General features: G+C 40.1%; 1 protein-coding gene across 2 annotated transcripts; it reads left to right on the forward strand.

Annotated features, from left to right (window-relative positions):
* SLC5A7 (solute carrier family 5 member 7) lies at positions 1-24,211 on the forward strand. 2 transcript variants are annotated; one of them, XM_061155348.1, is made up of 9 exons: positions 1-335; positions 1,570-1,797; positions 5,859-5,972; positions 6,714-6,869; positions 11,729-11,877; positions 12,776-12,919; positions 15,516-15,669; positions 17,563-17,780; positions 19,716-24,211. In XM_061155348.1, exons 2-9 carry the CDS (start codon positions 1,620-1,622, stop codon positions 20,343-20,345), a joined length of 1,743 nt encoding a protein of 580 aa, XP_061011331.1. In that variant the 5' UTR covers positions 1-335; positions 1,570-1,619; the 3' UTR covers positions 20,346-24,211. The 2 variants fall into 2 exon arrangements, with proteins under 2 accessions (XP_061011331.1, XP_061011332.1); XM_061155349.1 differs by having other exon boundaries at positions 1,632-1,797.
* Positions 24,212-25,107: the final 896 nt, after the last annotated feature.

Here is a 25,107-nt window from a genome sequence, read left to right on the forward strand (position 1 = left end):
TCCGGCGCGTCCCCTGCGCCCCACGCCCGCCGGCTCGCGGGGCACTTTGCTCTGACGTCCGCCTCCCCGGCTCTGACGACCGGCCGCCCTTATAAAGGGGACTGTGGCCAATACTGGATCGATCGCCACTTGGCCGCGCCGAGCGCCCCGCGCCGCGCCCACACCTGTCAACTTCGCGCGCGCAGCGATTCTGGAGACTCGGGGTGCGGAGCCTCGGGAGTCGGACCCTCCTGGCCTGCCGCCCTGCGGCCCCACCACACGCCAGTGTCCGGTGCAGCCTCCGCCGAGAGGAGCCTGGACCCGCGGAGCGCTTCCCTGCGAGGCGGCCACTCCAGGTAGGAGCGCGTCGGGGCCGCCCCTCCGACGCGGCTCTGTGCCTCCCGCGGGGACGCCCGGCGGGTCGGGTCTCGCAGCCTGGGTCCTCGGGTGCGAGCGGCTGTGAAGTCGGGGTGCAGTAGGGGTCCCGGGGACGCCGCGGGAGGGACCCTGGGGCGCAGAAGGATCGGCCCAGAGCAGGATGGGGGAGATCTGCGGGTGGGGAGGGAAACAAGGGGTGCTAAAGCTGCAAAGGCAAAGCCCCCCCTCCCCCCCCCCCTCACTCGCCACTCGCGCTCCTTTCGCCTTCTCTGAGCCCAAGGGACGGAGGCTGGTTCTTTGGCCCAAGGTCTGTCGCCCATCTGCATGCACGGAGATCTGGCTTCCCCAAAAACTTGTCTGTGCCAATTGAGGAGAATGAATAGCCACGGGCACGAGAGGAAGATACGAGAGAACAAGAATTCTAGAAATTAAAGGCATTAGAACTTGACGCGTCTCTTCTTAGGGTCTTGCTTTTAGTGCTTGTGATGCTCCGTTATGTTTCAGGCATTTCTGTATTTTTAAGTCATTTCCCTGTTTGTGCCACTGAGGGAGCAGGGGAGAGAGGGAAGAGACTGGATGGGGAGGGTCGAGGGAGGGAGACCCTCTAAACAGCACACCCGTTTAGTGGTTGCCATAACTTAATCCTCCCGCACTTGTTGAAAATTGGAGGCCCATGTGGTTTTGAAGTTGATCTTCCTAATTTTTTCCCCCAGATATTTGCATGTCAGGTTACTTTTGGAACCACTCCCTGAAGATGTTTGAAAGGAGGGATGGGATAATGATTGAATGAATGAATGATTATCCATGGGTTCTCGGAGTGAATCTTTATGATGCATCTACACTGCTGAACAATTCTGGATTGAATAGTACTTGGTTCCAAAGTAAATACAGACTTGCTGTTTGTGAGTGTCTTCTTGCCCAAGTTACCGGGTTAAAACACAACGTTAATTTTACATTGCAAGAATTTAATACAAAATGAGTACATTTCTTAAACAGCAAAACCCCCATTTTCTCTGTTTCTTCCAAACCCAAGACAAGGTTCAGTTGTTGAACAGAAATAGAATGATGGAATGGAGGCTTGTTGTCAGCCACAGGTGAACATGGGATTTCAATGCACTTCTTCTTTAAGTGGCCACCGCTCAGGAGCCAGCTGGTCTACCCGGGCTGCCTGTATTTGCTTGGCTGGCTTGTAAGGCATCTGTGTTTTCGCAGAAGTCTTAATGAAGTAGCTGCCGCAGCAGAGCCCAAAGCCCTCAGTGACAATGGATTTCCAGGTGGAAGGGCTGGTAGCCATCGTGGTGTTCTACCTTCTCATCTTGCTGGTTGGCATCTGGGCTGCCTGGCGGACCAAGAACAGTGGCAGTGCGGAGGAGCGTAGTGAGGCCATCATCGTGGGCGGCCGTGACATCGGGCTGCTGGTGGGCGGATTCACCATGACAGGTGGGTCCCCTCACGCCCACCTTTGTGCCATCCCTGCCATAGCTCTTCAGGCGAACAAAGCAAACCTCCTTCTTTGTCCTTGAGGGAGTCTCTGTGTTCACTACTTATATACTTTTAAAATATTTTCAACCCAGTAGCACTGGACCAAATGATGTTTTTATCAGTTACTGGACAGAGCATCAGTGAGAGAAATCTGGGCTCTGGACAGCTGGGTGGGTGGAAGCAGTGAAAACAAAGGTGGGGGAGGGGGGATGTGCAGAAGTGCCCGAGTCTCACAAGTTGTGTTTCTGTTCATTGATGTGATGCAGGCAGCATCTCCTTTTACTCCTTACTACAGGCATCAAGTTGTGACTGAGCTGTCTTAATGAATGCTAACTAGTCAGTGAACACTAACCAGTGATGGTTTTAAAACTAAATAAGTCAATTTGGTGGCAGCCCAATTCCAAATTGATTGATGTCCTGTTTTGAAACCTTATTCTCCCATGTAGTGAAATAATTTTACTCACAGGAAGACGATCACGTGTTATGAATCCACGGATCTGAGGAAAAGGTTTCAGGAATACTGATATGAAAGGGAAAAATCAGGGTGTGTCTTAGTAAGAATCCTTCAGCCACCAACTGCAGCTGTCACCCATTCAAACCCCTCCATGCCAGAAGCCCCCAGAGTCTCTCCTCCTTCGCCAAAGGTGGTTCCGATTAAGTGGTGACTTGTTTTTCTTTTCTGTTCTTCTCGGTTGTTAATATCTTCAAATAATACTGAAAAACAACTATTTAAAATCATATCCATACTATCACTTGATACATATTCACTAACATCACACATTTCACTTTAGAGTTGTATTAGGTTTTTAAATATTATCAACATAATCCATACCAACAGGATTACTATGAGTGCCCAGTGGAGAAATATCCCACTGGAAACCATATCAGAATGATACCAAATTTCAGTCCTGAAGTGCTAGTTAAAAATAATTAACCCCGTATTTCAAAAAGTTTTCCAAACCAATGTGGGCAGACTGCATCCCTGTTTGGCCATTTGAAACCTACAGTGTCATAGAATAATTTATTGATGGTCGATTCTGCCTCTCAGATATTCACATTTTGTTTGTTTAACTCTTTGCCAGTCATACATGGTTTTGTTCGATCTTCATGACAGCACTCGGAAGGGCTCTGGGCTACGTCAGGACCCAGACCTGTGTGGTTAGTGAGGACCGGAGCCAGGTCTGGCAGCCACGCAGTGAACCACACCCAGCCTCTCCCCACTTCTCCATAAAGATACCCAGGGTGAAAAGAGCTCTCTTTTACCCTGTTTCTCATTTTTTCTACATAAACACACATACAGAAAAAAAATATGTTTTACAAAATATTTTCTATGATGCATAATAAACAAAACCAGAAAAAATACAAAAACATGAAGAATAAGAATCACCCACTTACCTATCACCTGCAGATGTTTACTGAAACGTTGGTGCAGATTTTCTTGGTTTTTTCCTTATTATCCAGCTAGTGATGAACAATACAGGCACCTTTGTGTCTTCATCTTCAGTTTTCATTAGAGCACAAACATCTCTTCTTTCCTCTAAAGACCCACATGGGATACTGGTATCTGAAGTGAATTAAAGCATTGTGATTATATCTCCCTCAGATTTCTCTTTTGACAAAGAAAATAAGAAGAAAAGCAAAATAAAATGACAGTTGTTGATTTCACTCAAATGGTTGAAAAGAATAGATGAACTGTTGCATACTAAAGTATTTTATTAATTGTAAATTATGGTAACTTTCTACTACTCTAATTAAATAACACATTAATTATATTCGTAAAGGTAATATCTCAGAATTTGTTCTTTTATCATTTAGAGTGATTTTAATCTAATAGGCTATTAAACTATATTGAAAAAATTTGAATGATGGTATTTCTTATAACATGTCCTGCTTGAATGTAGCTTTTAAAGATTTTTTTCTCAGAACCAAACAGAGCCTTGATGAATATCATAGTTCAATTAAAATCTGAACCATATTATCTAAACTTGTCAGATTCATTGATTGTGTTATTTGATAAGGAATAAAAATTGAAAATAAAAATGCATGTGATTTAAAAGAATCCTTGTTCTCAAGAATCTGATGTGAAAATATACAAACATGCAAATGACCATATTGATGGAGGGACTTTAATTACAAAAAAGTACCCAAGTCTGCCTGTCTATATTATAATATTTTAATACTGTAGTTTGTAATTATGATATTTTAACTCAAGCACCAGTTTTCTTTCTGGAGATGGAGAGGAGACCTACACAATGAAAAATGATCACTAATAAATGTTGTGCTAATAAGACCTAATAAAATCACTAATAAGACCATCAGGCATTTACTTAACGTGACAAAACATTCCTTGTGCCTGACAGGAAGGTGAGGCCTCAGGGGCTGTGCTGTGAGAAGTCATTGTCTTGGTTACTTGCCAGTTGTGGGGAGGTGGGGAGGAAAGTCTTTAAAATTTCACCAGGTTTAGGATGAGAAAAGCACATCATAGCATTTGTTATTGATCAACACCATGGAAAAGCTGCTGTGAAGATGGGGTGGCTGCTAAATATCATTTGTCCACTTGAGGACTTTGTGTATAAACTCTCCATTTGTGTATATAAAGTTCCTTTGCAGGAAGGTCTTTTCAGGTTGACCTTTTAAAAACTGGATCAACCACTGAAGGCTCTCTCTCCTTTGCTTTGGGTTTGGATTAAATGCCAGATAAATTTTGGCAAGAAACACTTGTCTTTGGCAGTTTCATAAACAAATTATTTGTTTTACAAACATTCTAACTGTGAAATTTCAGAGAATTTTTCAGAGTTAAATTTTATTCCCCATTGCAGCCCAGAATTCAGTCTCATATTTGGTAAGCTTCGTGCCAGCCTCTATTCCTCATAACTTTACAGCAGTTATACCTAGGGATTATTGTAAATAGTTTGACAATACTCTTCAAAGGGTAAAAACTGCCAAGATTAGAGTGTTCCATTAACTTTAGCATTTCAGCAAAAATCAACTACTACAGTTCTTCTCAGAGAAAATGATAGTTTATAGATCATTTTGGACCCAAAGTTGTTTAATCAAAACATGTTTTTGTTGATTCTATGGCCTCCCTTCTTCAGCTGTTATGCTACAAAAATGTTATTAAATAATATCTGAAGAAGACATAGTTCTTCTTATTCTTTATGAAATATCACATGTCTGCCTGAAAGACCCAGATTAGAACAAAGACTTGCAAATGGGCATGCAGTCAACATTTTAATTCTCCTGAAGGCTGACCCGAGCCCTAAGTGTAGGTCAGGTCCTTGGGGAGACAGAGAAGGAAAAAGCAATTTAAGTTCAATTACATCACCTGGCACCCTCCTCCCTCCACTTCCTTAACAGTGTAAGGTAGTAAGTACAACTACATTATCATTTGGAATAGATTTGCCAAAACCCTATGCACCCAGCATGTTTGTGAAGTGACTCTGTTAATGGAAAGCACCCACACCCACAACCACGCATGCATACTTGCACACACACACACACTTCACTCCTTGAAGACAATAGTCATGATCAATGAAGAAAAATCAATGCAATTAAAATAAAAGGCCCTTGAAATCAAGACACTTGATTCCATATTATGGAAGCTAGGGGGAGAGTTGTAGCATTATTAAGAATAGAAGCAGTCTTGAAATATATCACATATGATGTAAGCCACAAATGTAATCTTCAATTTTCTACATATCGCTTTTTAAAAAGCACAAAAAAATAGGTGAATTAACTTAAATAATAGAATTACTTAACTCAGTATGTTAAGAATGTTTTAGTTTTGCTGTGTAACCAGTACAAAAAAGATTGAGAAGTCTTAATACTTATTTTTCCATGATGAGTCTTAGAAATCCGAAGTGCAGTTTTCACTCTTTTATCACTTCCACCCAGACCAGCCATGTCTCTGGTGGCAGTCCCACAGGCCTCTCGGGGCTCAGGGGCGCCCTGTGGGGCTGAGCAGGTCTCAGGGACAGCAGGCATGACACATCTCCCCTTCGCTTCTCATCCTGTTTCAGCCACCTGGGTTGGAGGAGGCTACATCAACGGGACAGCTGAGGCCGTGTATGTTCCAGATTACGGCTTGGCATGGGCTCAGGCACCCATTGGATATTCTCTTAGTCTGATTTTAGGTAAGAAAAGCTTTATACCTGAGTGACTCAGTCAGCAAAGCATAAAGATTAGGGGTATAAATGGCAACCGAAAGATTAAGTCAAACAGCATGACTATGTGGGAAATCCCACTGAAGTCACTGTTATCAGAAAGTGGTAACACGAATGTGTAGCTGACTGGCTCTCTTGATTATGGAATATGTAGAAAAATTCCCTTGATCGTTTTGCAATCAGCACAGTGAATTTCTTAGTGTAATGATGTTTTTTATTTCCAAAATAGTGTGAACATATCATTAAAAATGAATCAATTTGAATTGTACCTGAATATCTTGTTATAAATCAAACTAGTAAAACGTCAAGAATATTATTTAACACAGTTCCTTTTTTTTTTTTTTTTTTGCTCTTAGAATACTTTTGTTGGATCTTGTGCTTAATCAGATGAATGGCCTGCTGAGTAATACAGGTGTATAGACATTTAAGGGAGTGCTGAGCTGGTCCACATTTTTCAGTCCACATGATTTGGCCATGCTATGTACAGTCTTGGATGCCTACAACGGTAGTTGTGTTAAGGAATTTCCACTTTATTGCTAAATATTTCTTGGTCCTGTACTCACGGGATTTTGCAGACTGATTCCTCAACACATAGAAGTATTCTAAAAAATTCATTTCCCTTGAGAAATTATACACAGTAAAAGGTTAGCAAGGACTTTTATATTGCAGATTTTCAAGTTTCTCTTTAAAGCTTGTTTGAATTTCCTTTAGGTGGTCTGTTCTTTGCAAAACCCATGCGTTCCAAGGGCTACGTGACCATGCTAGACCCCTTCCAGCAGATCTACGGGAAGCGCATGGGTGGGCTCCTGTTCATCCCTGCACTGATGGGAGAGATGTTCTGGGCGGCAGCCATCTTCTCAGCCTTAGGTGAGAACCAACAAAACACCCTTCTGCATGCAGTTAAAGAGTTAAACGCAATTGAAGTGACTTAGCACACATACACACTCTGGTTGAACAAGCACTAGATACACAGCTTTACTATCTTCAGCCACAGGCCCCAGCCTCGCTTACCTAGATTAACACCACCACCCTGCTGCTTACAAGGCCACCCTTCTCCCATGATCTTCACACAGTAGATTAGATTGAATCTGATCACACCCCTTTACTGCTTAAAACTAGACCTTTAAACTGGGCTGGAAAAGCTCCTTTTGGGCTCTTCCTTCTCCCTTCCTCCAGAGCTTTGCAAGCTCAGTGACCCCTCCTTAGGATGCACAGCCCCCACTTTCCTTTCAAACCAACCAGAAAGAGACTTCAAATCTTCTACAGATGTCACCTCCTCCAGGCAGTCATCCTGAACTTGCCAGATGCCTTTCCTCTGGGATTCTGTCGGAACCAGAAATTTTGTTTTCATTGGATTTATTACTTTGTATTTACATGGCTATTTACCTGTTTCCCAGTTTCCAAACGTTCACAAAAGGAATTATGAATTTCTTGAAGGCAGGGCCTGAGTCTTATTAACATTTATTGTCCCATCACACATGAATGAATGAACGAATCATACCTACACTTTCTTCAAAGGAGAGAAAGGAAAACAATAGTCTTTCCTTTCTCAATGAATCCCATTTCATCCAGAGTGTTGGAGTGTGACGTATTCAGGGATTTGAAAAATGCACTTAGACTCTTTGTGGTCTAACTTACTTCCAAGATCCACCCATGCTAAGAACAACCTGTCTTTGAGTTCTCAGCCCACTCATAAGACCTCGGAAGTGAGAGAGTTCAGTGGGATTGTGGGCAAGCTTCAGGCTCAGCACCCTCCCTTTTCATCCGGAATAAGTCTAAGCTATCCCACTGAATGTTGAGTTCCTTCCTGAAGACTCACAGAGTTGGGCCTTCCTTATCTTTCCTCTATGAGCTGTGTCTTTGTGTGACATCCAGGACACTGTCATCTCCAACTCCTCTTACAAATGGAATCAATGGGCTTACATCTACAGTCAGGCTTTAAGTGGCCCAAAAAAAAGTCAGATGACATGAATCTCCTTCTGTGTTATGCATTAGACCACAGGCTACTCTTCTAGTTTCACGTTGTCATCAGATTTGGTCTCTGTAACATCAGATAATATTTTACGCCACTCTTCACCCCTTTCTCTCTAGACTACTGTATAATTGTATCTTATTTTGGTGGTCTCCAACTATCAGATGAAGGAATGACTTAATGTAGAAAAGAAGTGAATTTAATAGGTAAATAATTTTCACTGTAATAATTTAGTGAAAATATTGCACTTTCCTGGCACTGAGTGGTCATGCTCCACAACCACCCCTGCCGTATCCTAATGAAATTTTACATAAACACACAACTCGCTTCCCACCTTTCTCTCAGTAGCAATGGTAGTTTATTTGTCATTGGTTTCAAAGCCAGAAAATTGTGGTTTTAAGAACAAACTAACTGCTGAGATATCAAAAAAGGAGTGGGCTGAATATCTAACAGAATACAAAATGTTCACTCTCACTGAATAAGGATCAATTCACGTAACAGAGCCCTAAAGGGAGAATAGAATGAAAACCTATTATTTCTAAAGTACTTTGGAACTATAAATCATAATAGCTAAACTCTGAACTTTGCTGCAATTAGTTATTTTAGTAAATATGTGTCTACATCTGTGTGTATGTCAACATACATGTAAAATATGTTAATGTTGCTCTCTTTACATACACATGTATCAAAGAACTTTTATGAAAACATGACTGTTGTTCTTGAAATATATGCTCTAATTTTAAAAAATGTGCATTTCAATTTAACAGCTCTGTTTTCTTCAAAAATAATAGTTGAATATACTTCAAAATTAGTGTTTATTAGAAATAAGCTCAGGACAAGATATTTTACCACCTTACTATGAATGTGCATAGTTCACCTGTAAAACTTAGGAGTATCTCAAACTGTCTTCTCAATATATATAGACAACATCCTTAAAGCTTCTCAAAGAAATGTGTATTTACATAACAGATCAAATTCAGAGAATTTTTATAACTTTATTTGCAGTATATTTATTTTTCTGGCTGCATAAGTAAATTAATATTTCACAGCCTCTCCAGAATCTAGGTTTGGTTTTACTCACTACAAATGATGGAATGATTTAGAAAATATTTTAGAGAAAAAAATTCATTCCAAGCTTAATAGTGAAATGAAAGTCGGTGGCTTCTTTGAAGCCACTGAGTTACTGCCAAATGACAGCTTTTACTAGAATGGCAACCCACTCCTGTTAATCTTGCCTGCAAGATCCCATGGACAGAGGAGCCTGGCAGGCTACAGTCTATGGGGTCTCAAAGAGTTGGACACGACTGAAGTGACTTGAAAGTGAAAACTGAAAATGAAGTCGCTCAGTTGTATCCGACTCTTTGCAACTCCATAGACTGTAGCCCACCAGGTTCCTCCATCCATGGAATTTTCCAGGCAAGAGTACTGGAGTGGGTTGCCATATCCTTCTCCAGGGGATCTTCCTGACCCAGGGATCAAAGCTGGGTCTCCCGCATTGCAGGCAGACGCTTTTACCGTCTGAGCCACCACACACTAAACCCTACATCTTTAGACTCCTCATCCAGTGATCTTTCTTCTGTAACATGCAGCCTCCCTACCTTTGGAGGTGTAGTATTAATAGAAATTTCACCAGAGGGTGGAAAATTAAACAGTATTCAAAAGAAGTAGAGTAATTATTGAACTTTTCATAATTCATAGGATGTAACTTTAAAATATTGTTATTACAGTAGAGAGCTAGACCAAAGGTGAATGGCAAAGAATTGCAACTAAAGTTTCAACATGAAGTGAATAGTCTCAGGAGAAAAGAAAATAACTTGTTAAATATCCATACAACAATAAGTCAGTTGTCCAAAGTCACTTGTAAATAACCAACCTCTTTCCTTTGTCTTCTGCTCCCAATTCTTTACTAAGATTTTCCTTTTCTCAATTGGTTTTTACTAAAGAAAGTAATTTAATTTTGATACCAAACCATGGGCTTCCCTTGTGGCGCAGCTGGTAAAGAATCTGCCTGCAATGCAGGAGACCTGAGTTCAATTCCTGGGTTGGGAAGATACCATGGAGAAGGGAAAGGTTACCCACTACAGTATTCTGGCCTAGAGAATTACATGGACTGTATAGTCCATGGGGTCTCAAAGAGTCAGACATGACTGAGTGACTTACACTTTCACTAAACCAAAACACTAAGAAGAAGATTCTTTTGAAAAATATTTTGCATTGTTATCTCAGATCAAAATATCTCATACTGCTCTTTAGATAATGGATTTTCATCTCAGATGTGCTGCATATGCTATTAGCATGCAATTGAGAAGTGAGGATAGAATGTAAGTTTGCAGTTAATGACTCAAAGGAATCACAAATGTGTTGCATGTACATTAGCGTGAGAGGAATATCATTGCTACATTTAATAATACAAAATATAAACTATACCACTCTTGAGAACAACAGGAAAGGGTATGTAGAACAACAAGTGAATGCTGAACTGACAGGGCAAAACTCCACAGTGGTCCAGCTATCCATACCATGATATTAATATTCTATTAGAAATGTAGACATCAGCAAACACAAAAAACAAAGTCATAAAGTTAGAAAAGCATAGATGGATTTCTAAAGTGGGTTTACAATTTTGATGAATTTATAGTGATGAAAATCACTATAAAACATGATGCTTGCTGATACTGAGTTGCATGAGCTGTTTGTATATTTTGGATATTAATCCATTGTCAGTTGCTTTGTTATCAAATACTTTCCCCCATTCTGGGGTTGTCTTGTTGTCTTGTTTGTGGTTTCCTTTGCTGTGCAAAGACTTTTAAGTCCAATAGATCCCATTTATTTATTTTTGTTCTTATTTTCATTACTTTAGGAGGTGAGTCAAAAGGATCTTGCAGCAATTTATGCCAGAGAGTGTTCTGATTCTATTTTCCCCTAGGAGTTTATAGAGTCCAGCCTGGAAGCCAATAAGAACCTACGACAGAGCACAGGGAACTCTACTCCATGCTCTGTGGTGACCTAAATGGGAAGGAAATCCAAAAAGAGGGGATATTTGTATACACATAGCTGATTCACTTCGCTGCAGAGCAGAAACTAACACAAAATTGTAAAGCAACTATACTCTAGTAAAAAAAAAATTTTAAGGGAATATAAAAACCCTTGATGCTAAATCTATGACTCTTCAGTACATTTGTATCCTAGGAACAAGATTGGAATGCTGCAGGAAATGAATAAAATGAAAGAAATCTTTCATAAAGTTGAAAAAGTTGGAAAGTGCAATTTTATTACCAATTTTATTATTTTCTCCTATGAATTTATTTCAAACCCTGGTACCTTAGACCATGTATTATATGATAAAAGCTGACAGGGGTCAGAGTTAATGCAACAGAGCAAATCAATGCTAAGTGTAAAATGAGAAGCTGGGTGGTTATGCTCATCATAAAGGCTTGCTTTTCTCATGGATGTGAGTAAATACACTGCATGTGTTCAATGAAGTCAGAGTTTCAGGCAGTCGGTGGAATGATTGCAGGACCTTATAGTAGTGTTCAGTTCAGTTTATGTCATGGAATTCTGTTATCAAGTCGTGAGTTTCAGGTGTCCTCATAAATAAGTAAGCAAAGCACTAATTTCAGAAAGAAAGAACATTTTAGAATGTATGCGTATATGTGTATATAAACACAGATGTGTACAGGCACACTCAGGTTACTGAGAAAGAAGAGCTGGACTGTGAAACTTCACCTGGGCTATTCCCATCCCATCCCTGCAGGAGCCACCATCAGCGTGATCATCAGGGCCAGTGTGCACATGTCTGTCATTGTGTCAGCACTCATCGCCACCCTGTACACCCTGGTGGGCGGTCTTTACTCTGTGGCCTACACGGATGTCGTTCAGCTCTTTTGCATTTTCGTGGGACTGGTAAGTAGGGCCATTCACAAACTTCCTTCTTCCTTTCATCCTCCCTCCCGCCTTCCTCCATCCTTCCTTCCATCCTTCCTTCCTTCCATCCATCCTCCCTCCCTTCTTCCTTCATTTCTCCTTTTGTAAGAGCTGACATGGTATTTCATACTAACTCAGCAAAAACTAATAGACGTCCTACTTCCCCATCATGACTAACACAGAGTAAGTCATACAGAATTGGAAATTTCGCATTTCTCTGTGCGTTACTTGGATGAAAAACTCTAATCACATTGTGAGATTTTGACAGAAAAGTGCCCTCAGTTAGCTCTTAGGAAGGTCTGGGGGCTCCTTCCCTTCACGCCGACATTGATGGAAACGCGTGTGATCTTCCTTCAAGGACTTCTGTCAGAGTTAAAGCTTAAACCTTGACCCTGATCTGTGTTTGCCTCTTAACCTTTCCAGACATTAGTTTTGGTTATGCCATGAAACTGCTCCTAGGCTATAGAAATTATTTTCAGTCAAATCTTCCCAGTCACTTTAAGGAATGGATATCTTCTAATTCTAAGAAAATACATGTGTTTTATATATATATATATATATATATATATATATGTTAACATATATTCATATGTTTTGTATAAAAATATGTAAAGTCCTCGAATTCAGTGTTTTCTTCCCAAAGGTTTTGCAGTCAATGTGATATGGCATAATTAGCTCAGAAGCTGACAATGTCTTACTCTAACTTTTCTAAATCAGTGTTCCATAGTGTCCACAGAGAACATGCTTCCAGGTCCTCCCCTGAACAAGAGGAGTGACCAAGCTGTGCCATCTATGAGAAAAAAAAAAAAAAACTAATACATGAAATCTTGCATGTCCCAGATAGTCACACTAATGCTTTCACGAACTCTGGTTGCAGTGGATCAGCGTGCCGTTCGCGCTGTCCAATTCTGCGGTTGCTGACATTGGCTTCACTGCCCTGCACACCAAGTACCAGAAGCCCTGGCTGGGGACCATCGAGCCATTTGAAATCTACACGTGGCTTGACAGCTTTCTGTTGTTGGTAAGTGACACACATGTCCATCCTCATCTCAGCGCTCATCAACACCCCTGGACACCCTGGTGAGTGGGCTCCCACTCCTTGCTCCACCTTCCCATCAGAGCTTCTGTTCATCAGTGGAGGCCAAATTGTACCTGACTTACAAACCTTGATGACCTACGTGTCCAGAGACATAGGTATGTAAATTATATATATCAGTTCATACAGTCATTGAAACTATTGATGAAATATTTATCAACATGGAAGATGTTAATGATAGATTGATTCACAGGTTGCAAAACAAAGGGAAAAGTTTTGGAAGCATATAGAGTTGAGGCATGGGATTATGAATTTTAGGATTTCTCCTTGTTTTATTTTATTTTGTTTATTTTTGCTTTTGAGCTTGTTCAGTTCAGTTCAGTCGCTCAGTCATGTCCGACTTTTTGCGAACCCATGAACCGCAACACGCCAGGCCTCCCTGTCCATCAACAACTCCTGAAGTTTACCCAAACTCATGTCCATTGAGTTGGTGATGCCATCTAACCATCTCATCCTCTGTCGTCCCCTTCTCCTCCCGCCTTCAATCTTTCCCAACATCAGGGTCTTTTCAAATGAGTTAGCTCTTCGCATCAGGTGGCCAAAGTATTGGAGTTGCAGCTTCAACATCAGTCCTTCAAATGAACACCCAGGACTGATCTCCTTTAGGATGGACTGGTTGGATCTCCTTACAGTTCAAGGGACTCTCAAGAGTCTTCTCCAACACCACAGTTCAAAAGCATCAATTCTTCAGCACTCAGCTTTCTTTATATCCCAACTCTCACATCCATAAATGACTACTAGAAAAACCATAGCCTTGACTAGATGGATCTTTGTTGACAAAGTAATGTCTCTGTTTTTTAATATTCTGTCTAGGTTGGTCATAACTTTCCTTCCAAGGAGTAAGCGTCTTTTAATTTCATGGCTGCAATCACCATCTGCAGTGATTTTGGAGCCCCAAAAAATAAAGTCAGCCACTGTTTCCACTGTTTCCCCATCTATTCCCCATGAAGTGATGGGACCAGATGCCATGATCTTAGTTTTCTGAATGTTGAGCTTTAAGCCAACTTTTTGAGCTTGCATGGCTTTTATAAGAAGGAAATTGTTCTGGAGCCAATATGTGAGATCCTGATAAACAAACAGATATCCCAGGATTTGGAGCCAATGAGAGAGACAGTCGAAGAAGCAACTTCAGTACATTGTGATCTGGGAAGTTCCCTCATCAATTCACTCACTCACATGATAAATATTTACTGAACACTGACTCTATGTCAGTTAGAGAATTGTCCAGTCTCCTCTCTAGCCACCCCCACACACCCTGACCTCTGCTTATACCAAATACATGGTGGTATTATGGCTGCCTCTTGGTTTCTTTCTTTTTCATGTTGGATTATTTCCTAAGAACTTTCCTCCCTCCATCTCCACCCACTGACACCCCTTGACGTCCAAGGATTGACTCGAATGTCACTTCCATGGGCTTCCCTGGTTAGGGAAGTCTTCCTCCCACCATTCCACCTCCCTCTGTTACCCCCAGATGATTAGTTCTTTCTCATTATTGTTCCCATAGTGCCTCTTTAGAGCGTCAACAAATTACATTCCAGTTCAATGTCTCCAATTTTTTTATAATATATTCTCAAATAAGAATGTTAAGCACAACCCCAATGTAGGCATAGACTGCTTATACGTACTGTACTACACATTGTGTAAATCACTTAATAAAACAACAATCTCACAGTTATGTACAAGGTAGAAATGAGTATAAAGAGAAATTCTAGTATCTTCTCTATATTAGAAAATACCTCAATGCACTAGTTCTCCCAGCAGACAGTGATCTCAAGAGTAGAAACCACTTGTCACTCATCTTTGGGCTCCAAAACCATTCCATTGCCTGGCACATGACTGGGATCCAGAAATATTCATTGGGTTGTTTTGACTCAAATTAAACTTCATGGTTTCAGAATATTAATGTTTTTGAGACAATTTTGTGGTGTTTAGAACTTCCAGATGAGAACAAATTAAAGGTTTCTGGGTAGTTTTAACGCAGCTTGAAGTGGGTGAGTTAAGGAAAAGAAAATCTTGTGCTATATAATTATGAAAGAAAAGAACTTGAGGAAGTCTGCAGAGTTGAAACTGTGACAATGACAGCAGTGAACACGAGTGTAGAACCATTTTCTGTGCTTCAGAGTCTTGCTTGTCACTATTCTGAATGTGATTATAAAAAAAAAAAATCTCATTTTAAAAATACCCAATGAGCACATATACACTCCCATGTGTAAAACAGACAGCTCGTGGGGAGGTTCTGTACAGCACAGGGAGCCCAGCCTTGTGCTCTGTGATGACCTAGAGGGGTGGGATGTCAAGGAGAGGAAGGCTTAGGAGGGAGGGGATATATGTATGCATATAGCTGATTCACGTTTTTGTAGAGCAGAAACCAACCCAACATGGCAAAGCAATTATCCCCCAATTTTAAAAGATTTTTTAAAAATTTATAATAAAAATAAAACAGGAAATTAAAAAAAAATAAAAACAACTAATAGATGCTATTTGCCTCCATTCATCCTGGGTCCCCATGGCTCCCATGCAGATGCTGGGTGGAATCCCGTGGCAAGCCTACTTCCAGAGGGTCCTGTCTTCATCCTCCGCCACCTACGCTCAGGTGCTGTCTTTCCTGGCAGCTTTCGGGTGCCTGGTGATGGCTCTGCCAGCTGTGCTCATTGGAGCCATTGGCGCATCGACAGGTAAACCTCTGGCAGCTTCACTGATTGACTCACTCAGGCTTCACCCAAGTCACCAGCGAGCACCCAGCTGCCCTCCCTTCCCCACTTTCCCCATTACCCCCATCGTGTATCTGCCTTTGTTATTATAAGACGTCAACAAATCGTCTTATAGTTCAGACATTGTTTGACTGCTCACCTCACCAATAAGACATTTGTGAGCAGGCCCCAGCACCACTGTTGGGATATTTATCAACTGTGTATCTGTGATCTTGTCAGCCTTGGTTCTCAACCAACATGCACACTGTCATCATCCAGGGAGGTGGAGGGACTCAAAAAATACTTGTTTCTATCCTACTCCGCAGAGATTTTCTTTTAGTGACCTAAGATAGAGCTAGAGATCAGTGTTTTTAAAAGTTCCCTTGGTAAGTCAAAGCTGAGAACCAGTCAGTTAGTGGAAAGCTTCCATGTAGCACACGGAGCTCAGCTCTGTGCTCTGTGATGACCTAGAGGAGTGGGATGCAGGGGCAGGGGGATGTGGTTTGAGAGGGAGTCTCAAGAGAGGGTGGGGATATATGTATACGTAGGGTTGATTCATGCTGTTGTGCAGCAGAAACTAACACAACATTGTCAAGCAATTATACTCCATTTTTTTTTTAATGGAAAAAAAAGTAGAGAACCACTGACTCAGAAGTTGACCTGCCATCACCGTAACCACCCAAGGATCACTTTGAACTTGAGGCTTCAGTTTACATTTTCAATAGTTTGTTAATTAAAGGTTTCCTTTCTTGGAGAAATCAATCAATAAGTTTGTAAGTAAAGATAAACTAAAACACTAAGACACTTAGAGAATATCTTACTCAAAATTGGTAAAAAGAGTTTTATGACTTGCTTACCTCCCATTTAGCCTCTATCCTGAACATTTTTTAAGTTTCGTCCTTAATTTGATTGCACTTACTAATTCCTCCTGATCCTTGGGTATTATTTCTGGTCCCATAATATTCCAGTTAATGCTATAAAACTGGCCACATAAAAGCATGACTTTGAACAATTGTAATAGAAAATGAGGGAAGGAAAAATGGTAGGATCCAGGGAAAACCCCCCTATGTGGTCCTATAATCATGACATTAATGTTCAACAAATAAAAAAGGAGCTATACTAAACAACTGTTAAAGCTTCTGCTGTGTTCTTCTTGCATACTAGTATAACTAAACAGTAAAGATTTATATGCAAAGATAAGCTTATATTTCAAGTTCTTTTATCACAGAATCCAAAAACTGCCTGAAAATTTCAACCCCATACTTGCACTTTTTATTCAATAAAAAGGGACTGTCTTTGATCCATTCATGTTTATTTCTAATAAGTGAAATTCAATGCAAGAAAGAATTTACTCAAGAGAAAAATAATGCCAATGACGCTCCTACCACAAGGCTTTATCCAGGAAGAGAATGGGTGAGAAGAGGCCCACTGTTGTCTTTATCCACTTATGTGTATAACTGAGCAATGAAACACTATGTGTTCTCTCACATCTCCATGTGGTTGGAGGAACCCTCGAGGCTTCAGCTTGAGAATACTTATTTTCAATGAGTCTGTGCCAGACAACACCATTCTAACACTGCAGAAGAGAAATTTGTATTAAAAAATCTCACACCACCATATTCTGTGCAGGTCCTGTGGATAAGACTAAGTGTAACCAAAACCCATTAGATACCAGAATATAGGAGACAATGTCACTGGACCAATACATGGACTTGCCACCTAATTAAACTAACATACCCCATTGGACTAATTAGATTTCTGACCGATTAGACTAGGTCATATGTTCTGAATTTATTTCAAAAGCTACCTAGTAAATAGAATGACTCCAGACGGATGGATAGATGGCTCTTTGGCTGTGTTTGTTGTTTCTATCAACAGCCTGGAACCAGACTGCATACGGGCCTCTTGCTCCCAGGGAAAAACAGGAGGCAGACATGATCTTGCCGATTGTCCTCAAGTATCTCTGCCCCGTGTACATTTCTTACTTTGGTCTTGGAGCCGTTTCTGCTGCTGTCATGTCCTCAGCAGATTCTTCCATCTTGTCAGCAAGTTCGATGTTTGCTCGCAACATCTACCAGCTTTCATTCAGACAAAATGTAAGAATAGTTATATTTTCTTTAACATTACATTGTTGTTATTGTTCTCATCCTTGCACTTACTGTGTAGGTATTATTCTATATCATTAATAGTCTTTGTGAAAATCTGACCCTACTTTGATTCAGCACATAAGGTTAAATGATGATACACTTTATTTATGTTGTATATGAAAGTCCTTCATATATGTTGTATGTGAAGGCTTCCCTGGTTGCTCAGACAGTAAAGAATCTGCCTGCAATGCAGAAGACTGGACTGTATCCCAGGGTCGAGCAGATCCTCTGGAGAAGGAAATGGCCACCCACTTCAGTATTCTTGCCTGGAGAAGTCCATGGACAAAGGAGCCTGGTGACTATAGTCCATAGGGTGGCAAAGAGTCGAACATAACTGAGTGACTAATACACATATGAAGGTTTTTAATGCATGCTGTTATTCACTCTACTACTGACGGACACGCATCAGTATAACTATTTCCCAAGAGGTACAGTCATGTTGCAATAATTTAAATGTCTTCTCTTTCTAATAAGGGAGTAACAAAACCTAAAGTATCTTAGAAAACTTTGAGTTTAAATACAGTAAGAAACTCAGGAAAACCTGGTGTAGGCGGAACATAGTGAGTTATTATTTCATAGGTATAGGTGTCATGCTTGTTTTGCTCTTCACTTGAACCCCAAGTCCTCCTTTGTCAGGAAATAGCCTCTCAATTTGACTTTACTCGCTGAATCTGAGGGCATAGAGCAGCATGCTCATGATCACTGAGGGGCCTGTAGCCCTCTCCATCTTCTTCCCTCACTCAGGCTTGGCTTTCTGTAGGTTTTCTAGGTCATAGTTAACACAATGGTCTCACTTCGTTTTTTTGTGTGTGTGAAAATCTTTGTTATTGTCAACACAATGATCTTTCTAAAATGAAGACAAGAAAAATAAATTTTACAAAATACACAAACAATAATTTATGGATTAGGTATGTTTTTTTAGTTGCAGATGAATAAGATTGTGCTTAACAGTGAAATGAGGTACATAAGGAATTAATCCTCCATAGTACCCTTTGTGTTGCTATTAATGCTTTGCTTTAGATTCTAATCTGCATTCAACTCCTAATTTTTCAATTTTCAAATTTCCTTTCTCAGCCTTCACTTAAATACACAATGTATAATACTTGTTTGAAAGTGAAACTGAAAGTCCTCAGTCATGTCTGACTCTTTGTGACCCCATGGACTATCCAGTCCATGGAATTCTCCAGACCAGAGGAATACTAGAGTGGGTAGCCTTTCCCTTCTCCAGGAGATTTTCCCAGCCCAGGGATGGAACCCAGGTCTCCCGCATTGCAGGCAGATTCTTTACCAGCTGAGCCACAAGGGAAGCCCAAGAATAATGGAGTGGGTAGCCTATCCCTTCTCCAGCGGATCTTTCCAACCCAGGAATGGAACCGGTGTCTCCTGCATTGCAGGCACATTCTTTACCAACTGAGCTATCAGGAAAGACCATAATACTTTTTTTAGTGTCATGATTTTTTAAAAGCTTATTAACTATTATTTGAAGACAATATTTATACTATGTTATACAAGTGTTGCCATATAGCATCTAAGTAGTCCCACTTGTTTTGTAAGGCGGTTATTCTCAACGGAGAGAGGAAGCCAGATAGGCCACGCCCCCTCACTGCCACATTGCAGCATCTTGAGTCTCTTTCTGACATTCAGCGAGCAGCGCAAAGGTGCGCTCTGGTTCCTCCATACGGATCACTGAATTTCCTCCCCAGGTTCACAATGAAGGTCACCTAGATTGCTCTGTTCCTTGCTGCTGGTTTTACCTGTAGGCAGTGCCATTTGAACCAGAGTTGTTCTTTAGGACAGCTTTAAAGCACAGGAAGGCATCTCATTCTCCTCCTGGAGAAGCCCGCACTTTCTGAGAAAAACTGACTGGATGGCGATTTCTTACAGGCTTCCGACAAGGAGATCGTCTGGGTCATGCGCATCACGGTGTTCGTGTTTGGAGCTTCTGCGATGACCATGGCCTTGCTGACGAAGACGGTGTATGGGCTCTGGTACCTGAGCTCTGACCTGGTCTACATCATCATCTTCCCGCAGTTGCTCTGCGTGCTCTTCATCAAGGGTACCAACACGTATGGGGCGGCGGCAGGTTACGTCTCGGGCCTTTTCCTGCGAGTCACTGGCGGGGAGCCCTACCTGAACCTGCAGCCTTTGATCTTTTACCCTGGCTATTACATTGATAAAGGTGGCATATATAACCAGAGATTCCCATTTAAAACTCTCGCCATGGTGACCTCATTCTTATCCAACATTTGCATCTCCTATCTAGCCAAATACCTGTTTGAAAGTGGAACCTTACCACCAAAATTGGATGTATTCGATGCTGTTGTCGCAAGGCACAGTGAAGAGAACATGGACAAGACGGTTCTGGTTAGAAATGAAAACATTAAACTAGATGAACTCGCACCTGTGAAGCCACGGCAGAGCATAACTCTCAGCTCGACCTTCACTCATCAGGAGGCCCTTCTGGAAATGGATTCAAGTCCAGAGGGCTCTGGGACTGAGGATAATTTACAGTAACCACATCTGCATAAAACTCTGCTTTCTCGGAGCATTAGAGCAGACTAGTCCTGGAAGGGTGGTTTGCAGCATATACAGTATATTTAAAAAAAAAAATAACAATGAGGAGGACAGAAGTCCATAGAGTAGTTAACTTGCACAAATCCAAGACAAGTCAGAAGGAAGGACCCTTGAAGCAGCAGCTCTCTCTCCTTCATGGACACGTCTCATCTTCATTTAATTTTGACTCTCGATAGTTTTGTTAAGTATCTGAACATGACTAAAATCCCACTCAAAAAATAGAAAGCCAAATAGAGTGTTCCCCTTAATTATGGAAAAAGGAAGTTTAGGTATGAGAAAGCCAAGGAGTTTGAGTAGCCTTAAGCCTGACCTTGTTGGAGAATGCCCCGAGATTCCAATTTAACTATCACACTGAAGTTATAAGAATAATTCCTGTCACTCCACTGGATGGTACAGTGAATTTGTCAGCTGATTTCTCTGGTGTGATGAGTAATTTCTTCTTTCCTGTTAACTATAACATTTGCTGAATGTTTGTTTTTCTTTTACTGGTGATATGTGTTATTCTGAGCACAGGCAAAGCAAACAAAAAAAATATTGCGTAGCAGCATTTCTTGACATGAAAGATAATAGTAAGGTAGAGTGCATTGTGGTAGAGTATTCCTGGCTCCTTTGGATGTATCTAAAGCTACCATATGACTACCATATGCATTGGGGAAAGTATGTAAAGTGAGAAAGGCGTGATCATTAGGCAATCTGGCAGTGATAAATCAAGAAGGCCATTAAAGAGAAAGTGCCAGGAACAACAGTCGATTTTACCTTCATCTGAGGTTTGGAACATTTTGCTTCATGACAAAAATGTCATCTCTTGATGGTCTATTTGTATTGGAAGTGAAATTGAGCCACTTATAAGGTGAGTACTTATAGCTCACCATGTACTTATAGCTACATGGCCTATCAAGGTGAGAGACAAACCACACTACTGATAGTGGTAAAATTAGAAAAGCAAAGCCACTCAATTTTGAATGTTTGTTAATGAGAATGGTTGAGTGTCAAGGAAGCTACTGTGTAGCACATTTTTGTAGAAGCCAGTCTTAGGTACTAGACAAATCACTACTACAAATGGTATACAGTGAATTTTAAAATGCAGAAGAAAGGAGAAAGTAAAAATGCATCCTAAAGGAAAGAAGCCATCAATTTTAACATTTGGTATCTACATAACTTTCATGAGGTTAGTCATTGAATATTGTTTTACTCCTTTTCTGGAGTTAAAAAAAAATATTTGTATATTTATACATTATGGTTTGTATCCATTTTAGAATTTTAAATGTTTTTCCACCAGTCACACAGTAGAAATAACTGGAGCTACCTTAACAAAAGCAGAATGAACTAATCAGCTGAAAAGTTATCTGAACATTTGATCCAATAAAGAAAAACAGTCTGAGTCATTCAAACTAACACACTTATTCAAAAAAAAAATTCCTTTTTTTTGCAATTCATAGACAAAGTGAAGTGTCAACTTTAAGTCCAAAAGTTGTGTTTAGGGAGCTAGAATTCCTTGTTTATTGTAATTGTCAAAAGGCAACAAATAATAATCTCCTTTGTTATTAAGTGAAGTGAAAGTGGTCAGTTACGTCCAGCTCTTTGCGACCCCCTGGACTATAGCCCACCAGGTTCCTCTATCCATGGGATTTCCCAAGCAAGAATACTGGAGCGGGTTGCTGCTTCCTTCTCCATGTTATTAAACATGAATTTAATTCACAGGGTAATTCTTAAATATGAAAATAAGTAATTTTACTTGTCATTCCCATATTTTAATTGTCATTCCCATATTTCCAGTCCATGGGGTCACAAAGAATCAGACATGACTGAGTGATTAACACTTTCACCTTCACCCATATTTTTAATGATTTATCCAAGCATGATGGTGAATAAGACATTGCATTCAGAACTTTTACAAAACATCAAATATAACATAAATGAAAAGAGAATTATTGTTACTCACCTATTTCCTCAGCATCTGCTCTATGTTCACTGTTCTATGGAGTGCTTGAAAAGAAGCACATTTTGGGGACCAGTAAGTGTGGGAGTACCAAGGTTCTTGTACCTGGGTTGAGAGAAGAACCAGGAAGAGGCCACGCTTTTTTTAAAAACTACAAAGGTGGGAACTTCTATGTAAAGGTAATAAACTGACGAACTGCAGCTCCTTGCAAGTATGATACTTCACATGAGCCTCTTTCTAGCATTCTGTGTGAATAATTATTTTCACCCACTTCATCACTATAAATTTTTGTTTCAACCCCTTTAGGCAGTCTTCCATAGAAACACATTACCCATGTTATAGTCGCATGAAATAGAGAAGTAGTGTCTCTACTGATATTATATTTTACAGTTTTGTTGGGTAACAGTAGTCCAATCACCATATTTAAATCCAGAGAAAAAGAATAAATACAAATAGTGAAATTTTCTCCAATTCCATTCATTTTGTAATAGTAGAAAGATAAAGTGGGAAAAGCATTCATCTTGTCCCAAATGTTAAAAACCGGAAAGCTTAAATACTTCAAGCTAATAAATAATATTCTGTTTTTATTTAACTTACTATTTCTTTCCTACTCTCAAACGAGATATACATAAAAACTAGATTACTGTAAAATACACCTGTAAATGCTTAAATATTAGCAAGATGATTCTTTTAAAAGGACACAAAAAGTTGAGTATCCAAAGGAATGAAACAGCAGTTATAATGTCTTTATTTAGGCTAGTTTACACACAAACTCCCCAATTTCCAAGGAAGAAACCAAGTTGTGAGATGTGGTAGACAATGCATTATGCTCATCACTTGCTCTTTCTTGACATCATGGGAAGCATTCACAGCTTTGCAAACTTCTGTTTTTCCTTGGTGGACCTAATTTTCAAAAATCCATTCTCGATGAAAATAAAACAGCAACATCTCAAACACCACTGTGTCACTCTTTGGAGGTGATATCTGTGGACAAAGCGCAGGAATAAAACACAGATTTTATTTTCATACTTTTACAAAGAGTGTAACGTGTTTCTTGTGTCATTTTCATGTTTCTTTTCATACATAATTTTCAAAATAGCAAGCTCATAGCTGAACTGAAATGTCAGGAACAAACTTCCAAACAGTGTTAAAAGCCAGCTTCATTTCCAATCTTATAAGTAATGAATTTGATGTGAATATCAAATGAATGTAAGCTTGAAATGAGTAAATCTTACATAATGGCTGTTAGCTTCTTTTTTTTAAAATAATGAGCTAGCATTGTATTTTAAACATGAATGTGGCTTTTTCTTTTTAGCCTTTAACAAAATGTACTCTGGTATAATGTATAATTTATTGTAAGTTTGCTTCGGAGCAGATAGAGACATATAATAGCTCTAAGTGTATATTTTTGTTTGTCAAAGTATTATATAAACTGTGCTTAAAATAAGTAGATTTGCAACTGTTGTAAATGTTTTAGGTGTAATGGCATCGTATTAAATTGTGCTGGTGCAATTCAGGTTATTACTGCCTAGGTTTGGCTTTGGGGGGCCCCTCTTAAAAGGAATATAGAGGGTGCTTCCTTGCAGCAACATGGATGGACCTGGAGATTGTTGTGCTGTGTGAAGAAAGTCAGAGAAAGAGAAAGATAAAAATGAACTTATTTACAAAACAGAACAGACTCACAGACATAGATAACCTACGCATGGTTACCAGAGTGGAAGAATGGGGGAATGGGATAATTAGGGCATTTGGGATCAACTTGTGCATATTGCTCTATTTAAAATGGATCTACTGTATAGCCCAGGGATCTCTGCTCAATGTTATGTGGCAGCCTGGAGGGAGAGAGGTTTGAGGGAGAATGAATATATGTATATGTATGGCTGAGTCCCTTTGCTGTTCATCTGAAACTATCAATTGGGAATACTCCAATATAAAATAAAAAGTTTTAAGAAAAAACAGTTATGCACTGAAACTGAAATAAACCATCTTGTTACCAGAACACATGAAAACACTAAATGGAAATATAACACCAGGCATAAATCTTGGGGCAATACATGATATCATAGCTCAAAAAACAAATGAGAACTATTTTTCTTGGAAAAGAAGTTCTATCACTGTACACAGCTCTTTCTTTAAACCAAAGAAATCAATAGACATTATATCTATTCCATTAATATCAAGAAGATCTGCTTTTTAAAAACCATGATAACATTCTGCTCATTGGTGATTTAGGATATGCAGCCAATCGCTAGATGATGAACTGGTTCTCTTTGTGCTCCAAGGGTATACTTCATATTTCTTATCTCAGGGGCTCCTGAGGGGTCTTTGTTGTTTTTGTTTAGTCACTCAGTCATGTCCAACTGTTTTCAAACCCATAAACTACAGCCCACCAGGCTCCTCTGTCCATGGGATTCTCCAGGCAAGAATACTGGAGTGGGTAGCCATTTCCTCCTCCAGGGTATCTTCCCAACCCAGGTATCTAACCAGCTTGTCCTGCATTGCAGGCGGATTCTTTACCACTGAGCCACCAGGGAAGCTTCCTCAGAGGAACCTAAGTCCCTTCCACCTTAATCACTAGCCTACACATGTATACAGGGAGTAGGGGGCTCAGTAAGCTTGAGGATGAAGGAAGAAAGAGATAAGTAGTTTGGGCAGGAAATATCACATCAGTTTGTCTGCCATACGCACACATTTCTGGAGAACACATATATTTGCTTTATCACAAATCTATAGTATCAGGGAAATTATTAAGAGCCAGAAAGG

Source organism: Dama dama, chromosome 11 (assembly GCF_033118175.1).
Source record: "Dama dama isolate Ldn47 chromosome 11, ASM3311817v1, whole genome shotgun sequence".
Lineage (NCBI taxonomy): Eukaryota > Metazoa > Chordata > Mammalia > Artiodactyla > Cervidae > Dama > Dama dama.